Raw genomic sequence first — 21,412 nt, 5'->3', positions numbered from 1 at the left:
ACATGGGCTCACTGTAGTGACTGATACGCCAATGATTGAGTGTTACAGTCTGGTGCCTCTTGACTGCCTGGAAAGATTTGATAAGTTTACCTCTGTACAGGAGAAACGGGTTACTCTGCGATACTCATCTGTTGGATTGGTTGACTTCAGTATTCCTGAATTCGTTTTCCTTCAGCCAGAAGATAGAGGAGAAATTCTTTGACATATATGGCTTCTGTTGGCCTGAAGACCAAATTTTGTTCCAGATCTGGTGCATGTGGCCTACTCCACCTATCCTGCAGCATTTATGTATTTCTATCACCATTAGCTTTCAAGTACCTTGATTCATTACTAGAAATGCTTTGGTGGCATAAATAATTCCAGAAACATAAATAAACTAAGATTCAATAATTAAGGCACCAGTGATTCCTGTATTAGGAAATAAGAAGAACCAATCAATAAAACAATTAAATGTAAGAATAACCTGTGGAATGTAACATGAAAACAAGTATTCTTCTATCTGTAAGAGTAAGGGTTTCAACCCAGAGTAAATAAAGGGTTGTTGAATGGTGAGCGCAGGAATTTTTGGGCCAACCTCCAAAAATTGCCAGACCCCCAACCAACCACATCATGATCCCCCTGGCTCCACTCCCCAGAAGCCTAATAGCAACAATAACATCTACTGCATGCTCATAAACTGCAGATCAGCCACTAAACATGCAGTGGATCTATCTGAAGCCATCCTAAACCATCCCATTCACATCGCATTCATAACCAAAGCATGGCTAAATGACTCCTCTTAACCTATCCTTGATCTACTAGTCCCCCCTGGTTTCTCGATCATCAAGAAAGACAGGGAAAATCGTACTGGGGTGGCATTGCTTTTATCCACAAGACAAAACATCCACATGACGGAAACAAACACCTATTTCTACCCCTTATTTGAACATTTCAGCTCAACTTAAATGTATGAACGTAAAACAACAAAACTATTATAATGTCATCTCAAAGATGATTGCGAAAACCAAGCTCTCCTCTCACCTTGCAGATCCTCTTCCAGCCTCCCTGACTAAAAGCCTCAATCACGCCCTTGCCCCTCTGTGGACCAAAATAATGAACAGCTCTCTGATTAATGGGTCGATACCTGACTGCCTCAAACTAGGACAAGTTACTCCCCTGCTGAAGAATCCAGGTGCAGACCTGGAAGCCCATCTCCAACCTCCCTTTCCTAGTTAAAATACCTGAAAAATGCTTTCTTTTCCAACTCACCCAACACATTGACGCCAATACTCTTCTTGACTTACTCCAATCAGGTTTTAGATAAGGATGTAGCACAGAAAGAGGCCTACTGAACATAGCGGATGACATTCACAAGTCACTGGACTCTTGACAGTTGCTGCCTGGACCTATCAGCAGCCTTCGACGTGGTCGATCACAAACTGCTTCTAGAACACTTCAAAATCGGATCGAAATAGATGGCCTGGTCCTGAAATGGTTCACCTCCTATCTCCATAACCGCTCTCAGCTACTAAAAATCAGCAACTCTACCTCAGACACCTCCACCATAACCAGGGCTGTCCATCAAGGCTCAATCCTCTCTCCTACACTTCAGTATATAAATGGAACCCCTCACAACAATTCTAAAACAAGGGAACATACCCTTTCACCTCTATGCGGATGACACCCAGATCTATCTAGAAATATCCTCACTAATAACATTCAACGACTAAACTCCACTCACATAAAAGTCCAACACGGGCTCTCAGTCAACCACTTGAAACTCAACCAAGACAAGACAGAAATCCTACTCCTATCCAACAGTGGTCTGACCTCCCAGGTCCATGAGTGGCTAAACTCCATTGAAGCGCTGAACTGCCAAGTGACAAATTCCAAATCCATCGGCTTCTTAGGGATCTCCCTCGACCCAAGCCTGAACATAAACCAACAAAAAGAATACAGCTAAGAGTGCACTTTGCAACCTAAAACTCCTACATAAAGTCAAACCCTTCCTCCCCAAATGATCTAAAAACACCACACAAGCGATGGTGCAGGACTACAGGAATGTACCCTCACTGGCTCTGCGAAATCGCACCTAGCCCCCCTAAAGCCACACTTTGTGCAGCAGCAAGGATGGTCACCGGAGCAAAAAGCCATGATCACATCACCCCCTATTGAATAAATCTGAAATGGCTCCCAATGGAAGTCCGCTGTTGTTTCAAAACGGCCTGCCTCATCCACAAAGTCTTCCACATCGGGAAACCAGCTTACCTTTTCATCCATGCTTTCTGAGGCTGGCAAGTCAAGAAACCTAAGAAGCACCTACACTCTGCTCCTCATCTCACATCATGCAATCCTTCTCAGGCAATGCACCCAAAATCTGGAACTCCCTCCCTGTGAATATTACGACGAAACCCTCCTATGTGATTTGATTTGATTTGATTTGATTTAAAAATGTATAAAGCGCAACGAATGCCGGGAGGCGTCTTGGCACTGACACTAGAGAAATTGGCATCAGAGGAAATGTATGTGTGTATTAAATGTTGGTTTGAAAAAGCCAGGTCTTTAAGGATTTTCTGAACCCAGTGTGGGCTTCAATAGATATCTAAAAGATCTTTTTCTAAACCTACTCTTCAGCCTTCAGACCACAAACCGCATGATACCGCCTCTGAAAGTTTTTCCTTCATAACTTGGCCTTGCCCCACCCCATCCCCCTACAAATTACTGTTACCTGACCCACAATGCACATGTATTTTGTAACTTTTGCTCTCCAATCATGGCCTTTGTTACATGTTCTTACGTACCCTCGAACTTGTTACCCTACCAGCAATGAACATGTATATTGTAATGTTTTAGTTCTCCAGTCATGGCCTTTGTTATATTGTCTTTTTCTCTGTCTGTAAAGAGCTCTGATACCCCAGGGTCTTGCCAGAGCTGGATGGCAGGGAGATTCTTTTGACTGCGTTCCTTCACAGAGACCATCTTTCAACGGCCTTTCTCACTGTGCCGGAATCTACTAGGCGGGCCTTTCCAATAGACACCAGAGTGCCCTTGTTGTCTTCATTGCCATTGGTGAGACTACTACTTTGGCCCACAAATTCCTGCACTCACCAGTGGACAGCAAACTCCGATGCCCCTTTCAGTCCGAGTATAGTCTGTGCATTCCTTGCTGTATTCGAATAGACATTTAATTGGCCATATCCAGTTTCTCCATATAGGACGTCTGGTCATCTCACCTGCCTTGATGGGCTCTCTACTTATCCTTTTAGTTCTGATGATATCCTGGAGTGGAATTTCCATCAGCTGTATGCTCCAGGAGTCACCATCTCAAGAATTTACTTCCAAGTGTATAGTGTTTTACATGGATTTCGTTAGGTAGATTGTCTTTTTTTGGCCCATATTGTAGTTGTTGTTTTTACACTTTTTTGCATCCGTTATTCACTGCGTGTACCGCTTGTGAGCACTGAGCATTTTAACTATAGTTAAAGTTTTTCTGTTTATTAAACCCTTCCTCTTTCAGCTGGTTTTCTTGTTTTAGTACACTGGTTATTCAAACATTAATTGTTTTATTGATTGGTTCTACCTATTTTCTAATTGCGGAACCATTTTTGCTTTAATTCGTGTGTTTACCTCCAGTCCGTGGTTACCCTAGGAGTGTGCCTTTGTTGTATAGTATACAGATTGATTTGAAGCAAAAAGAAAATCAGAATACATAAGGTTTCTCCTTCGTTCATTCTGTCTTTTTGGACTCCCTCCCAGATCATGGAGGGAGTCAGCCTCTAGCTGTTCACAAAAATGCCACTGTTTGTTCCCTATCTGGAGTAGCAACATATTACTGTGTGGGAGTCACCCACTGCTAGTTTTATTGTGTGTAATTCTTTGCCTCTGCTTAGACCTCTTGTTGTCATCATGATCCCTTACCTACCTCTAGAGGCTCCACACACTTCCCCATCATCCTCTGTTTTAAAAATGTAACCCTCTTTGTTGTCCCGCTTTAGCCTTATCTAACTGTGCTCTCCATGGGCCGCCATAAGCTTCCGCCACTCGCCTCTATCTGCTTTCTCCTGTTTGCCCTTGCCTCACTGTATTCACCCCCGAACTCACACCCTATCGGGAGGAATTACTAGAGTTATTGAAGTTACGAGGTGCTGTAAAAATTCCGTGGTTGGCATATATTAAATCCTTATTAATCAGCATGAGTCTAGGGGATTGCTGGTCTGAACCGGAGTCAGCCTGTCTGTTAATATCTAAGGACCAAGTGAAGGCTTGCTATAAAAAGTACAGACTATTCCAACTCCACACCTCTTCCAGAATCTGGAAACTCTCAAACGGGTTTCTGGAACTAAAAGCCAATCCTTGCTTCGAGCCTGCATTGGACATCATAAATCCACCAGCAGCCAGGAAGCTCTATTTACAATATAGACATGGGGTTCTCCCACTCCGTTGTTTCACATCTAAGTGGAGTGATCACCAAGCGATCCAATGCCCCGCATGTGACTACCATGAGGAATCTGAGCTCCATGTTTTGTTTAGCTGCCCAGGCTATCAAAAGGCAAGGAGACTCTGGCTGGTCCAGATGTGCAGGAACCTTGGTAATAGACGCTGTCTCGAAGTTTTCAGGATATTGAAAACAGATACTAGCTTCCCAATAGTATATTCGGTTGCTGGTTTTTTGTTTTCAATGTGGTGTACTAGAAGGGTTTATCTGAAACTATGAAATGTTGCATTGATAGCCCTATAATGGCATTCATATCTAGTATAATCAATTACCTAACTGTATAGTATTTCATGCATAGTTTTTCTTAAATGTATAGTTTATTAGCTAGTAGCTTTTGCTCTTTTTATATCCGTTGTTTTTCTTTTAGCTAATTTATTTACATATTGCACTATGCACTTTCCGAAACTAACTGTGTAAGACTTGCCGTATTACAATTCTCAAAGTTCCCAAATTAATTCCACTATGAGAAAATGCATATAATTATAATCGGTTTTAGCTTTTTTAAATCATGATTATCAGCATAACGCAGTTCTCCCTTCTTATGCAAATGTTTGTTCTGTGTTGTACTTTTTAGGTCATATCGACCGAAATAAAGTTTCTTTGACTTGTATTCTAAATTCTACTGTTTTTTGCCTCATGATCTGAAAATTCGCACCCTAAGTTAATTACCCTCTCACGCCCTCTGACCATCTACACATGCATGCAGTGTTTTCTGTGGGATTAGGATGTGAGATATCTAGTAAAATTCTCTTGTGAAGTTTTTTGTTTGGGTTCTATGTAAGGGATGTTTCTTCACCATTAGTTTGTGCACCTTTTAACTTGGTAAAGCATTGTTCTATAAAAATGCAAAATAAATGAAAACCCTAAAAAGCTAACATATTCCATCCTTCTCCCCACTCCCTCCCTGAGCTGTGTAACTTGATCTTTGCACTTCTCTCTCATTCATGTTTTAATGCAGTAAGTGAGCTCAACTGAGAAATACTCCATTGGCTTTATGTGTAGGTCAAGATGAATTTACTGCATGGCATTAGGGTAGGGACTGATTCAGACACCCGTTTCATGGTGCTCACAGATTATTAGAATAGTTGAACCTTCCTAAAGTATCCCAGTTGAGCACATATGTAAAATTCTCCCTCATCCTCAGTGCACCATGACCAGCTCTGTTTTCGCTTCTTAGATAGCCAGGATCAGTCTTTTTTAGGTCGAAGCCTACCAGATAGCACAGCTGTCTTGTTGCGAAAAACTCTTTGTGGGCATTCTATAAGCTTCCCTAGGAAGGCATTCCACCCATGGCTTACCATTGGCTTTGTGGTTTGTAACTCACATTTTCTGGCTTTCCATTTGCTGGCTTTGTTTTAGGCTGTCCAGCAGTCTTCGTCCCTTCAGAGGAGAAAAGCTTGTTCATCATCGCCCCTTGTATTCTTCTGTGTGTCCTCATTTCCTGTAAACAGGCATTTAAATGTTGTACTTATCTTGTCACGTTTGCTGTGTTTTCAAAGACAGAGGTCATATGTCAGGCTCTGTCTTCTGAGGGAGCTTGGTGGGCTTGGTGTTTAATTTACCTTCTCTGACGTCAAAGTGAGAGGTTTTATGTGACATTATTGTCTGTATTGGGAAAGAAAAGGTATTTTTTTAGCACACAACAATTTAAATGTCTATAAATGAACTGTGCAAATATTTCATAATATATTAGAATTAGGAAAGCACAAATGAAGCACATTTTTTGTTAATTCTGAACTGTTGTAGAAACAAATATTTTAATATAATCAAAACAAATCAGTACACTGGGTGATGCCATTTCCACACATCATCGTTTGTGTGCTGTGTAGTTTTATCAGTAAAATTGTATGTGCAAATGTAATGGTCATTTCAATGGAAATGTGTTGTTTGTAATGGAAATGTGCTACCACACCATTCATACTCCACTTTACGCCACTCCACCGCACTCTGCACCGCTCCAATTCATTCTACTCTGCACTCATCCACTCGACTTTGCACCACTCTACTCTATGTCAATGCACTCTACACCACTCTATTTTGCGTCACTCTATTCTGCACCACTGAACTCTTTGCCACCACACTCTACACCACTCCACACCACTCCAGACTTGGCCACTCCACTCACCTCTGCACCATTCCATTCTATGCCACTGTACCCTGCAACATTGCATTTTACTCTGTTTCACTCCACTCTAATCTACTCTGCAGTCTACGCCGCCACACTCTACCCTGCACCACTCTACGCCACTTCACTCTACACTGAAACAATCTACTCTATGCCACTGCACTCTATGCCACTCTGCTCCACTTTATGCCATTCAAATCTACGCCAATCTCTATGCCACTGCAGTCTACGTTGTACAGCTTCACTCGATGTATGCCTCTCTTCTCAGCACCACTCTACTCCACTCTATGGCAATGCACTCTAGGGCACTGCAATCTACACTGAACAACTCCACTCTGTGCCACTCTACTCTATTTCACTCCACCCAACTGCCCTCTACACCACATTTCTCTTAAATAGTGTACTCTGCGCCAGTCAGTTCTGCACTTTATGCCTCTATACTATACTCTGCACACTCTACACTGTGCTACTGCATTCTACACCACTCTACTGTACACCACTGCAGTCTACGACACTCTACACCATTGCTCTCTACGTCAATGTACTCCCCACCACTCTATTCTATCCTGCACCCATGCACCCTATGCCATTACTCTCTATGCCACTACACCACTTGAATCTGCTCTATACCACTGCGCTCTGTCACTCTACTCTACCCTAACCCCCTCTACCCCACACGACTCTGCGCTGGACCACTCCACTCAGCACACCTCCACTCTATGCAACTTCACTCTTCTGTGAATCAATCTACTCTATTCCACTGCACTCTAAGCCACTCTCCTCTAAACCAATGCACTCTACATCATTGCAGTCTATGGTACTCCATTCTACTCTCCACCACTGTACTCTACGCTACTGCTCTCTAAACCACTCTGCTCTGCGTCTCTCTACTCTACGCTACTGCACTCTACACTGCACCATTCTACTCTACACCACTCTACTCTACGCCATTGTACTCTACTTCACCACATTCTACGCCACTCTATTCTACTCTGCACTACTGTACTCCACATCACTCTACTCTGCACCACTCTGCTCCACATCACTGCACTCTGTTGCACTATATTCTGCAAAACTGCACCCTTCCACCACTCTACTCTACACTATTGCACTCTGTCACTGGACTCTTTGCCACTCTACTCTAAGCCGCTGCACTCTATGCCAATCCTCTCAACACTGCACTCTACTCTGCAACACGCTACTGCACTTTACGCCACTACACTCTAAGCCACTCTATTCTGCACCATTCCAGTCTACGCTACTGCACTCTAAGCCAATCAATTCTATGGCACTACTCTACTCTGTCACTCTACTACACTATTATCTATGCCACTCTGCGCCCCTGGACTCTACCCCTGTACCGGTGCCCTCTACCCTACACCACTCCACGTCACTTCTCTCTACTCTGAAATAATCCTCTTTATGCTACTGCACTTTACGACAAGACACTCCACTCTACTCTTACACGCCACTCCACTCTGACACACTGCTTTGTGTCCCGCCGCTTTGCGCCCCGAGACTCTACGGGGTACGTGGACTTCAGAATGCAGCTCAAACAGCATCTCACACAATCAACGTTAGATTTAGGACGAGCGCAATTTGGATCCATGGTTAATCTTGGTTTCATGTAAATTAAATAATGGATCGTAGAAAGGAATCTTCAGATTCAACATGAAAGACATTAGAAGTGAAGTGAGTCTGCAGTGCGAACGCTTTTGCACCAGTGGTCCAGTCCTTGCCTAAGGTTCGAGCCTGGATTCAAGGCTCTTCATCGCATGTGCTTGTCTTAATGTCCTCTTCGAAGCCAGTTTTATTAGACGGGCCAACTCGCTGTGTAATGATCATGTCCATATGCTCTGTGTTTCACTGAGATCTCATATAGAAAAATCTGTGTATTTTGATCACTTCCTCGTGATTTTAATGAGGTGTGCTACAGACACTGGGCAGGCTGCACTGATAACCTCTCCGTCCACTAAAATGCCCATCTTTTCTCTTTGCTCTAATGGACACTTGCCAGCTTTTTGTCAGTGAATGTGACTGCAGCGCACACACCTGTGCTCCATATGATCATACTCTCCGTAGATTTGCACCTGCGCATCCTTCTCACTCGGCACCCGGTTTTGTGGGTTTTCTTGAGAAAATAATTTACGAAACTGAGTGAGGGGATCAGTTTGAGCACAGCATGGACCTTCTTGGAAGTTCTTCTTAGAGGATTAGTCAATCTTATGGGAGCAGTAATCCACAGGACTGTGTTTGTGGTGGCTTATAGTAAATACTAAACTCTCCTTCCCGCGTACCTCCATCCTCTACATGGGTTGCTTTTCTGATGAGTGGGCTTCCATGGGGATAGCGCGTTGATTTTTGGGTGAATTGAAGAATACGTTGTTACCAAAATAGCCAGAATAGTGCGGGGAGACCTGGGAATTTGTGACTAGACTTTCTGGCAATGTGATGCTATTTATTGGTTCTGAACATGCAATGTAGATCTTTACAACTAAAGTTGTGTCCCTGCCTTGAGTAGTTACTTTCCAGAGTTCGCTGTGAGGATATTGGGCAGCCAGCTGTTCTGCAACACACAAATCTAACGCTTCAAGGCTCAAAAAGCTTGGCTTTGCTCAACTAATAAAAAACAGGCATTTCCTGTTGTTGTTTAAAATAGAGCTAATTTAGTCATGTAATAAAAAAAAAATGCGAGCTGGATTTTGAAACTAGCAACGTCAGTGACATCAAGAGACTGATTTCTTATGCGATTAATGCTTGTCTCTGATGAGCAGGTTAATGCTGCATAGTGTAGGAAAATCTTTCTAGTTACACAGCATTTCTTATCACATTTCACTCCAGAAATATTTTACAGTATGCTAGCCTTTACAATAGCCCCATAATGTGGTCTGGCTTGAAAGTGCAGCTGTCGCCAGACAATTATGTGAACATCACTAGAAAGGGGCTTTGGCTCCGCCCACAGGTTTTGATTTGGCAGAAGTTGGGTGCTTCCACAAAGTAAAAGTGCCTGCCCTCCACAGAGCTGAGATCAGTTTGTTTATTTTGCCACCTAACTGAGCTTGAAGGTTCAGATGCCCGCACATGACACTGTAATGCTGTAAAAGTGCCTTAGATTACTGTGGTGTTTTGTCTTTCTCTGGCATCAGCACAGATGGGAGGTGGGCAGTCATTAACCTACATGGATTTTTATTTTTAGGTCTGGGTTGACAGTGTAACTGTCACCTGACATTTTAACCTGCACCAATATTATTCCCCAGTTCTTTGTTTTCCCGCAAATGCATATTCATTTCCATGCTATCTCCTCATAATGCTTCACATTATCACCATATACCATTCCTTTAAAGCCAGACCTATTGGCATTGTCAGTGCTTGTTTTGAATGAGTATACATCATTCACAGCCTCACACCGAATGTATTTCTTGTGTTCAAAACCTTCTCACTGTGTATTCTTATCACCTCCTCTCTCTACTCTTCACAGCATTTCACTCCTTTACCAAACACCTATATTTTACTCCTCACATCATTCACTCTTTTCTGTCTCTCCCAATCGTTTATATTTTTTTACAGCGGCGGATCCTCCGCTAAGGCAGAGAAGCATCGCCCCACTGCTCTCTGAGCAGTATAAAAAAGGAAAAAATAAAATTATAATGACACAATGTTATTATCATTTTATTTTTCTATACTGAGCCAGTTTTGGGGCGGGCGGACTGGGTTGTCGTCACAGCCAGAAGGGGGAGGAGTGGTTGGTGCGCATGGCGGTTTTACCTGCGCACTTAGCATGTTCTCCACCCTGCTGTATTGCTCAGCCCGGGTGGAGAACATGCACAGGCTCCAAGCCCCTGTCTGAGCACCGAACCAGGCCACTCAGACCAATCACAACACTGCTGTGATGCTGATGACAGCAGCGTTGTGATAGGCTAGCGGGGTCTGAGTGCTTCCGGGGGTCAAAGAACACGGAACAGAGCCGGCGGTGTACAGAGGTCAGTATATTTTTATCATCCCACCTCCCTCGCCGCCCTCGTTCCGTAGCGGCCGCCACTGCCTGTTTACTGTCCACCTTCTCACTAATCTCACCCTCCCGGTCAGTAGGCTGTCTTCTTCACAACCCAAACCTATCGCTCCAAAAATGTGTGATTCAGGTTTTTCAATTTTTCTCAGTGGCACATTTCAGAATAAACCAAGATATATGACAGTGTGGCTGTGAAAGGGTTTGTAATGGGTATAAACCTGACTCAGAAACACTGTATTGACCACGATACTGTCTAAAGATAGGCATGTTGCGGAAGTGGGCATGCGAAAGACTGGGTGTTAAATAAAAATTGACATACTATTCTCTAAAATTAAAAATTCTCATGTACAAAGTGATAGTTTCAGGCAAATAGCGTATGTTGAGTTGTAGGCCAAACAAAAATTACTTCAATATGGTCTTGAGATTGTTTGGTTTACTAGCCAGAAATTGGATACTTATTAGAATTAAATTCTAAGATGGTGAAGTGGCGTTAAATGACGCCTGCAGAATTTCAGGAATGCATTGAGCAAACGGCCAAATGTAGTTATCCAATTACATTGATGTATCCCAAAAAGCATTGCTTGCGACAAGTTGCACACTTCTTTTGTAATTCCACCTGAATGTAGTCCGTGCACGAGGTTAATGAGTTTGTGCCTATTAATCAGAAAGAGGTAATAGGCTTAGTAGCCAACAGTGATTTAGAGGTGAGGGTTACTAAATGAGTCTCTCTGCTGCACAATAATGAACTGATATTAAAATTCATATTATTTTTTAATATAATCCATTATCAGACACTAGACACGACCTGCTTCTTTAGCTCACTTGTTTGTGCTATTTTTCACGCTTGCTTTTTTTCTATCACTGTTTTCCATCTTTCTCTTCCTTTCCCCGTCCTGTGTTTCACTCTCTCTTACTCGGGGTGACGGTCTGATGAGGACCAATAAGTGCTGCCCCCCTCTCCAGGAGAGCTGGTGCGACCCACCTACAACCACCGGATCAAATTGAGCACTTCCACTAGTGATTTTAGATGTAGGGGTCTCGGTTTCATTTTTAATTTCCTTCTGTGGCCCAGGAGGAGTCATCTTGGAATTATGTAACATTTGTTGAATCAATGAAGGTCCTTTCTGTTTCTCAAGAAGTTTAATGTTAGTTGACCCCACCTTCCTCATCCATGCCCAATATGTAGCTTCCTCTTTCTGATATGCTTATGGTATGTTATTCATTAGCACAAAAATTCCATTTGGTAGCATCCATTATCATTTTACCATTTGGACTGCCCCCTGTTATGCTTGTGTATGAACACGTAGTTTCACACGCGGCACATTATTTCACAGTTCACACATGGTGTAATGTTGTAATACTATGATCATTTGCAGATTAATTCTGGTCTGTGCAATTTATGCATTTTGTAAGGTGTATAGATAAGGGCATAATATTCTGTAACTGTATAGAGGTACACTTATTTATCTGCTTTCAGCATTTGTGGATTCTAGATATTGCTTATGGCATGCTCATCTAAGGCTATATTTTGCGCATTATGAAATCTTTCTTTTGAATTAAATATTTTCCTTTAGAGGTTTTTCATGTTTTGTCCTTTTTCTCATACACACTCACTGTGAAAATCGAAATATTGATGCACCTCCTTCACAATTTACGCTGAGCTTTGATCTGAATCATTTTAATTAGATTTCATTTGCAGAGGAGTGCTGATAATGCATTGGGAATATCTGTGAATATTCACAAAGCTGTGACTGTGTGGGTGGTTAGCGCACTGGCATTACATATCCCTGACTGCTTGTCCACCTCTCTGTTGAAAATGCCTACTCTCGCATCTTGCAAAAACTAACAAATGAACACATTCCTTGGAAAGTTGCATGCTTGTATACGACGCCTCTGCTTTGGTAACTTGATATCCTGAATCAGTGGCGAATATGTCAGGTGGGAATTCTGCCTGGCACAGATTTTACTTGTATGCAAAACAAGCATTGAAAATGCAATAGGTCTCGCCCTCGTTTAAGTTAAAGCAATTCTGTTTGTAATTAGGTTTTTTAGCTTTGCTTTTATTAGTGTTTTTCAAACTTTTATGTACATAACATGCATATGTATGCATATATGTATATGTATGCATGCATTTATATTTGTATTTATATAGATATGCAGATTATATAAGTATATATATATATATATATATATTCAACTCCTCCTCACTTCGGATTATTTCTGCCGCCTTCCAGAACAGCGGGTGTCTCGTCTCATAAAAGAACCTCCAAAGTCAGGTTCTTACCACACTGTTACCTCTTCAAGTAGTCGCCCACAAGATTGACGAGACTGTGTGCTGGTGAACAAGCCTGCAGGTCAGGCGAAACGCGTCCGAGGGCTGACTGAAATAAATTTCTTTTGACCAGCACACAGTCTCGTCAATCTTGTGGGCGACTACTTGAAGAGGTAACAATATATATATATATATATACACATATAAATAAATGCATATATATGTGCATATGTGTGCGTGTAGAGCGAGGTAGAGAGAGGTGTAGAGGGAGAGGTAGAGAGTAGAGGATGAGTAATAAAGAGTAGTAGAGAGTAGTAGAGAGTGAGTAGTAGAGAGTGAGTAGTAGAGAGTGAGTAGTAGAGAGTTGGCAGAGAGTAGCAGAGAGTGAGTAGTAGATAGTAGTAGAGAGTGAGTAGTAGAGAGAGTAGTAGAGTAGCAGAGAGTGAGTAGCAGAGAGTAGTAGAGAGGGAGTAGTATGAGTGGTAGAGAGGGAGTAGTATGAGTGGTAGAGAGGGAGTAGTAGTAGAGAGGGAGTAGTAGTAGAGAGGGAGTAGTAGTAGCGAGTGAATAGTAGTAGCGAGTGAGTAGTTATAGCGAGGGAGTAGTGTAGAGGGAGTAGTAGAGAGTAGTACAGTGAGTAATCCAGAGTAGTAGATAAATATCCTTTTCTGAATGATTCATCCTATCTTTATGGACAAAAACACTTTTGAAAATTCGTCACCCAGATGTAACCACTACCTAGCCTGGCTAGCTGATCCGAAGCTGATCTGCATGTATTCTATACTCAACCAAGGCGTTCCCCTCTCTCGGGGCAGTGGTGAGCGAGCCAATGACGGCTTGAGCATGGTTCCAGTCAGATAGCCCACCTTGGGGCCTCAAGCCTAAAGAGAGATGCCCAGAAGCTGTGGACTGCACCCTCTGCATTCATGCTCCCCCTGGCACATCATTCTCCAGGCCCCTCCGGGCGCTCCGGTTTAGAGGGTGCTCATTGTCTGCCTCTACTTCCGCGCTCAAGATGCGAAAAGCATGTGTGACACAAGCTAGAAATCCCCCGGCACCCGGGGGGCTTGGAGAATGAGGTGATGGAGCACAGAGGGAAGGGAGGCAGAAAGAAAGAACTAGGTGGGAGAGGGCTATAGCCGGATTGGTAGGAGTAAGAAAGAAGGAGAATCATTGAAACAACCAATAATTAACAAGCAGAACATGTGCCAGTTTACAAATAATGCAATGTTCAACCCTTCGCTTAAGAAATGTCTCTGTATACCTTCTCCTTCCAAAAAGCGCATCTACAACTAAAGGTAGCAAATTATTATCAGCTGTCCAGTCACCAGTGTACACAACGACCTCACACTCTGGCCAATACACTAGGATGTCTGCTATCCAGAAGTGCCTGAAACTGCTCGATGGCCTTCAGCGGCTCTGTGCAATTGGTTAGGGTCTCTTTAGGATCTTCTCCGTTAGCTACCCCCAGGTCTTGCAGCCAGGAAAACCTTCTACGCGTCCGAAGTGCTCAGGCACCCGTCCCGGTCAATTCGCTTCTGAGGCTGCCCGTAAACTTGCTTTCAAAGCACGGAGTTTAGATCGCCTCTCTCAATGAACTTCCTGTGTACACCAGACTAAGTCTTCCCCTAACTCCTAATTCAAGCCCCAGGTTGATTCAAGCCCCAGGTTCCGGCTGCATGTCTCTATAGCAACTCTAAACTGAATGATACTGCTTTTATCAACCTCACAAGGGAGAATGGTTAAATCGGCTATTCTGAGATTAATACCAGCGGCCTACGTGCTACCCAATTATCTCGGAATCCAGCGTTTAATCCGGCGAATTATTTTACTGTGAAATTCTGCTACAAATATGATTTCAATTCGGGGCACTACCGATATGAACTGCAATTCAACAGTCTTTCTCTATTTTACATGCACACTGCCTTCTGAGTCATACTTTAGGGACTAAATAAATGGAAGCAGATTAATACATGCGATTTTGGCCTCTTTACTGAAAATGTGGGGGGCATGCAAAAAGACTTTGACAGTGCACACAGCTATAAAGTATAGGTGGTTACCATTTCCGGATGTTTACATTTTAGAGAGCGGTGTTGGCAATAATTATAATTAACTGAAATCCAATAATTAACCAGCAGAACATGTGCCAATTTACAAATAATGCAATGTTCACAACTTCGCTTAAGAAATGTCTCTGTATACCTTCTCCTTCCAAAAAGCGCATCTACAGCTAAAGGTAGCAATTTATCATCAGCTGTCCAGTCACCAGTGTACACAACGACTTCACACGCTGGCCAATACACTTGATGTCTGCCATCCAGAAGTACCTGAAACTGCTCGATGGCCTTGAGCGGCTCTGTGCAATTGGTTAGGGTCTCTTTAAGATCTTCTCCGTTAGCTACCCCTAGGTCCTGCAGCCCGGAAAAAATTCTATGCGTCCGAAGGGCTCAGCCACCCGCCCGGTCAATTCGCTTCTGAGGCTGCCATAAACCTGCTTTCAAAGCACGGAGTTTAGATCGACGCTCTCAATCAACTTCCGGTGTACACCAGACTGTCTTCCCCTAACTCCTGATTCGAGCCCCAGGTTCCCGGCTGCATGTCTCCATAGTAACTCTAATACCATCTACACAAAGGAAAGACTACTTTGCATAAAATGAAAAGCTGTGTAATAGACGTAAACAAATCACATCGATCTAAAGACAAGCGTGTCCCTAAAACGAGAAAAACATGAAGGAGGCACGTTGTGGGAGAGTGGGGCTTCTTTATGTCCTCCTGCATCATACTGTATCTGGCCACCGTCCCTCACACAGCATACCAGGGGGAGAGCTGTGGAAAGGGGGGGGGGGGGGGGGGGGGAGAAGAGAGCGAGAGGGGAAGAAAATGCCATAATTCATTTGCATTCCAGTGTGGATCACATGGCAGCAGGAACCAATCCGGGCCTTGGATGGGTGGGCTCGGATCCGCCTCCCCCTTTCTGTGCCTGTCCGCCCATTCAACCACTTACTTTTAAAATGTTATAAGTAAAGCGCGGGTGCCGCGATTATACCAAAATGAAAGAAATAGATGTTTTTTCTATTTCTTTCATTTTGGTATATCGCGGCACCCACGCTTAACTTTTAAAAGTAAAGCGCGGATGCCGCAATTATACCAAATTGCGAAACCTTTTACGCCAGCAGTAAGTCGGGGAAGTCCGTCCAAGTGGGACGGCTCTAAAAGAGAAAAGAGTATGTCACTGTGACCTCTTTTCTAATGGCTGGCCACCGTTTAGCATGACCGGTGACGCCAGCCAATGGAAAAGAGGGGCGGGTCTTAACCTCGCTAGTGAAATGTACTCAAACTTAAAATCTCGCCTGCGAGACTGCGCATGTGCAGCCATCGCAAGTTGAGACCTAAAAAGTATTTTCTGTTATACCCAGTTATATCGTAAAGTTGACAAAGTCTCAAACTGATGTGAAAGGAGAATGCTGGGTAGCAAATGTGGGCGTTAGCTTTTTGCATGGTTTAAATTTTTATGAATTTGAAGTCTCACATTGAGGTTTACAAGGTTTTTCTTGCTTTATAAATGTAGTTAAAAGCACGACGGTCAGAGTGCAATTCTAAAGCTACTCATGCCAGGAACGACTACCTCCTGACGCTTGCAGCGGCTAACGCGCACCAAGACCGCTACTACCAAACTGACCTGGTCAACATAATGAAGGTAAGTTCACTCCCATGTTATATCTTTTAACTTGTATTTAAATTTTTATTTGAATTCTATGTTAAATGTTTGGCTCTGTTTTATCTTGGCTATTACCATGAACCTAGTACTGACACTCCACACCATGCCATCAAGAATTGGTGTGGTTAGAGATATGTATTGCACTTTTGCATTTGGAATGGCTTCAATGTCTCCATTATACCCTCACCTCTTCCTCCTGATCATTTTTCTCGCTTTTGGATGACTCCTGTAACTTTGTTCATAGTTGCTGTATCTTGTTTGAATTTTTTTAACTTGCTAGGAACATTCAATATGTATATGACAATAATTTCATGTTGGCTAGTTATTGACGAGGGGGTGCAGACTAGTTTTCCAAGATACTTTTGCCATGGCAGCTTTAAGACTGTGCTTTATCTGTTTTGTTCTGCGATTGTGAAAGCATTCATTCTTTTGTGCAGGCCCCTTAATTACCAGTGTATGGACATGGCCAACTCGTGGGCGGGACTGGAAAATGTGTTAAAGCTATAGCTCGCTGATGCAGAGTCGCATGCCTGCACTTTCTGTGCACTCATGTCTTGTGCTTACTTTCTTAATCAGTTTAAGTTTTTCGTTGAATTGTGCTGCTGTCTGGGTTTCTTGGTGACACCATATACTTGCAAGTCTCCATTTCACGGATTTTACACCCCATTATATAGTTCTGGGCTTTTGTTTTATGTGACAATGTCTCTGGAAAGATATTAATCTGCCCCCTCTTATATTTAAAGTTTCTTGAAAAACTTCACAGTATAACACTTTCTCTCAAGCGCACAAGAGAGGTAGTCCAGTCGGGAACTCATGGAATAATTGTTTACTTGACATGGTAAATCTTCTGCTTTGGTCTCTGTGTGGGACAGAATAATCTTTTCAGGTATGTTCATTTCAGAAGGATGAGATTTCAACTAGTGAGTCTCTGTTTGCACCCACATTCCAAAAGTACACTCCCGGTCACTATTACCAGTATAGTAGCTTATATGGTCCTATTAACTTTGCACTTTGAATATTTAGACCAGTCTTACAGTCTCAAAACCATTCTGCTTGACAAATTTCACTAAAGAGGTTACTTTTGGATTATGTTAATATTGAATATCCACAATAGAGAATTTCCTCTACAATAAGGGAGCACATTTTTTCACAACACAATTAAAATGCACTTTTTCATAAAAGAATAGGATAATTGGGAAAAGTTGTTTTTATGTAAGAAGAAAAGAAATAAGTGGAAGTGTGAGCATTGGGAAAAATTATGTCTCAGTGAGGCTTAAAACTATAGTTAGACTTGGCGGTGGGATTTCGGTTACTTCAAGGGTTGGAGTCAACCAGAACAGTACGGTAATAGTTACAGTGGATGTAGAATTACTGCCAGTGTGTGGGTGAGGGTGAATAAAAGGGCTTGTTGATCTCGTGGAAGACTTTGTAGCAGGATTATTGTGGCTCGCAAATTAATATTCAATATAATATATGCTGTTTGGGGTTCATTCCATAGTGATCTCTGTGATAAACTAGTCAATGCCATTCTTTGTGCTGCAGCAACTTAATATTAACTTTGCTCTAAGCAATTTAAGTTCATGTGCCAAGCTGCTTCTACGTGGGCATGCTACCATGTCTACTATTGCCAATACCACCAAGATCCATTCACCAACATTATTAACCTAAGAGTTATGTCAACATACTTGTTTGTCCATGTTCTCACTGATCACCTTGCAAATCTAGTCCGTTTTGGAAAAATATTTCAATAACTTTTAATAAAGAAATCTTAAAGATTTGCCTCTTTTACTATCACTTACAATAAGAGAAGTGTGATTTACTGCTTAACCACTTGTACCACTTCCCCACTCATAATGTGTCCTTCCTCATTTAAAAGGGACAGTGAATGTCTGCTTCCTCTTTTTGATTGCCTTTTTAGGCAACCATACTGGGTTATATTGCCGTTTTACTCTTTAATAGGTTTGTTTTTGTGTAAAAAAGGGGGTGAATAAATTCATAGGACGGATATCTATTGGTTTCACTATGTAAACAACCGAGATTGAATGGTGTCTGAATTCAAGGAGCATGTACTTTACATTATTATGGCCTCCGTGTGTTACACAGGTGAAGTTATAGGACCTACCATTTTTTCCCCACCGTACACTCTGGCGTGTCTCACAATGTAATTGCTAGACCTATGCAAGATTTGTGGCTTTATTTTCTATAACATCGGGGTCAAGGCTTCACATGACGCCTATCCAGGTGAACCTGTAGTGTTGGCGAGGCTGTAAAATGGGCATCAGTTCAGAACTGAACAAAAAACTATAACATACATTAAAGAAAAAAACTCTGTTAAGTAAATTCCTTCTTGTGTTTTTTAAGTTCTAGCTCTAGTGGCAATGCATTTGTCAGAATTTGGTTCCTTATTGGTTTCTATTTGCCTGGCTGGCTGCTGTTCTCTCTGTCTGCTTGTTTGTGTCTGTCTGCTCTGGGTGGACTGGACCATTACAGAACCCAAATCTGCTCCTTAAAACCAACTTTTAATTGTTTTGTTTGCAGATACAGGTTATCAGCCATTTTGAACATCTCAGCGGAAAAATACAATATATTCTAAAATTCTTAGAAAGATATATGTATTAGCAAACAAGTTGTAGCAATCTTTGTGTAGTCTAAGAAGTACAAAAACAGCTGAAGGCTTTGCATGTCAGTTGTGTACATGGTGATCTAGAAGAGTATGTCTGGCCTCTGCCGTAAAGGCTGTGGGGTCCCAAATCCTGGTTGGACCAGGAAAACCATAGCCGTCCTGAGTAGCCAAAGATTGTCTGTCAACAAAGTTAGGTCTTCGCAGAGGCCATGTAGCTGTCTCCAGCTGTAGCAGCTTTTGCAAGAGCACCACTAAATACTAAAACCTGCTGAGAGCAGTGGTTGTAGAAAATCATGAAGCATGTGTGCAACTAGCAGAGGGTTAAAGAAGGGTAGATGTTGACATCTTAGTAAATACTCGACCATAATGTAGAAATTAGGAGCATTATTTGACGGAGAAGTTTTCCTATAAATGTGAGTGCCGGGAGTGAATGCTTTACCTAGGATTACTACATGGTCACTTTGTATCATGGTGCATCCAATAATTAGAAACCTGCAAAAATCAGCCTTGACCACTGCAGTTGACTGGGAAAGGTGACTATTTAAAAGAAGTATTTGGCTGTAGGAACTAGAGCCTTCTGGTGTCTAATAAAGATTGCATGCAAATTTCCTTTAAGTTAGGAGAAAACCTCAATTGGTTTCCTTGGGGTCAGGCTGCCTGTGCACCAGCTCTGTTCCTTGAACGTGTCCGCATTCAGGGACTCAGCCTCAGGAGATGTTTTAAAAAGGCCCTGCATCTTGAAAAAAAACGTTATTTCTTGAAAAGAAGGCATTGTTGATTAGTGAGACTGACTTGTCACGTGCAAGACGTAGAAGGGGACTGGTTATCTACTAGGATAGTTTAATCTTAGTAGTGGGGGCACATTTTGTGTAAGAATTTGTACAGGAGTAGTTGTTGAAACTTGATAACTCACGTTTCGGCGATAACCTTTGTGTCGTGTTACTTTGTTGGCCTCGATGGGCATCTCAACATAGTGACAGCGCCGCTGTCTTCCATTCACTTTGGTACCGTTTACGACATTTTTAACCATTCTCAGTAAAGTTTTGGTCGAGTTAAAAAAGGTTTTGGGAAAAATATTTTTGCACTGGAATTTCTGCCCATCACTGTGGTGGGGGTACTGTCCTCCTGCCCCAGTAGTGGCGGAAAGTCACTGCATTTTGAATTTTCTGCTATGATAGCTGAGGTTTTTCTACAAAAGTGTCTAACATGAGAGGAGCAACTTTAGAAGTGAAAACCCTGGTAAAAAATTACACCCTTGCCCGGGTTACATGGTGGAATTTCCATAATCAATGCGGGGATTGGAAAGGTACTGTATTGTATTCCTAGTTTTTGTGACGCGTTGGATGAGTGCCCCGTGTGGCAAGCATTAATTATTGCACTGAAAGAAATCCGACAGCGCTGTGTTTTCAGTTTATCTGTTGCAATCCTTATCGATCAATGCGTGTTGTGTTCTCACACGTGAGGCATTGTGTGTGGAATTTGCATTTACAGCTCTCAAATTTGCATTTATATGTATTTAGCGGACTTTGACTCCTGAAATGCATCTGGGGCTTGCAGATTTTATTGCACTGGGTAGGTACAGAGTGTGGTAAAATTTGCACAAGCTCATAATTCCGTTAGATGAGGTAGATATAGGACATATTGGGAATTTACCGGGGCACACCTGTTCAAAGCCTAAATAGGGTATTTGCACCGCTGAAGATGCTGACCGTGCCAGAGCCTCCGTAACATGATAATGTCAATAATGAAAAAAAGTCTTTATTCTGTTTAGAAATCTAAAATTGGCACATGACAGTCCTCTGGTGCTGCCTGTGTAAAATGGGTTTGTTCAGCACAGGCAGTATGTTTAGAACTGGGCGTGGTCCTGATGCCGTCATAAGCAGTGAAGAATTCACAACTTTTCTCCATTAATAAGCTTGCCTATGGCCACCTCCCTCTTCAGGTACATGACGCTCCCTTGTGACTTCTGTGACGTGCGCACTGTTGGGGTCACTTATCCAGGAAGGCTCTGGTGATGCACTACAGTGCAAAAGTGCTCTTCCTATAACTTAAGCTAACTCAGTTGACTCACAGATGGTTTATATTCCTGCATGAGAATTAAAACAACTGGCATTCATTGTCCAACAGTGGTCCATTGTTGTGTGTTATCCCTCTGCCAAATGTGCATGACCCAGTAAGCAGGTCTCTGCAG

At 42.5% G+C, this 21,412-nt stretch overlaps 1 protein-coding gene across 7 annotated transcripts in view; it reads left to right on the top strand.

Moving 5' to 3' along the window:
* Positions 1–21,412, top strand: part of FCHSD2 (FCH and double SH3 domains 2) — a 502,468-nt gene that overhangs the window by 284,394 nt on the left and 196,662 nt on the right. For all 7 annotated transcript variants that reach the window (XM_078658542.1, XM_078658546.1, XM_078658544.1 and 4 more), the window contains one exon: positions 16,449–16,577. In XM_078658542.1, the coding sequence (XP_078514668.1) occupies positions 16,449–16,577 (129 nt within the window). The remainder of the gene's footprint in view (positions 1–16,448; positions 16,578–21,412) is intronic.

This window comes from Lissotriton helveticus, chromosome 8, assembly GCF_964261635.1.
Source record: "Lissotriton helveticus chromosome 8, aLisHel1.1, whole genome shotgun sequence".
Classification (NCBI taxonomy): domain Eukaryota; kingdom Metazoa; phylum Chordata; class Amphibia; order Caudata; family Salamandridae; genus Lissotriton; species Lissotriton helveticus.
This window is presented reverse-complemented; position numbering and strand designations above follow the sequence as displayed.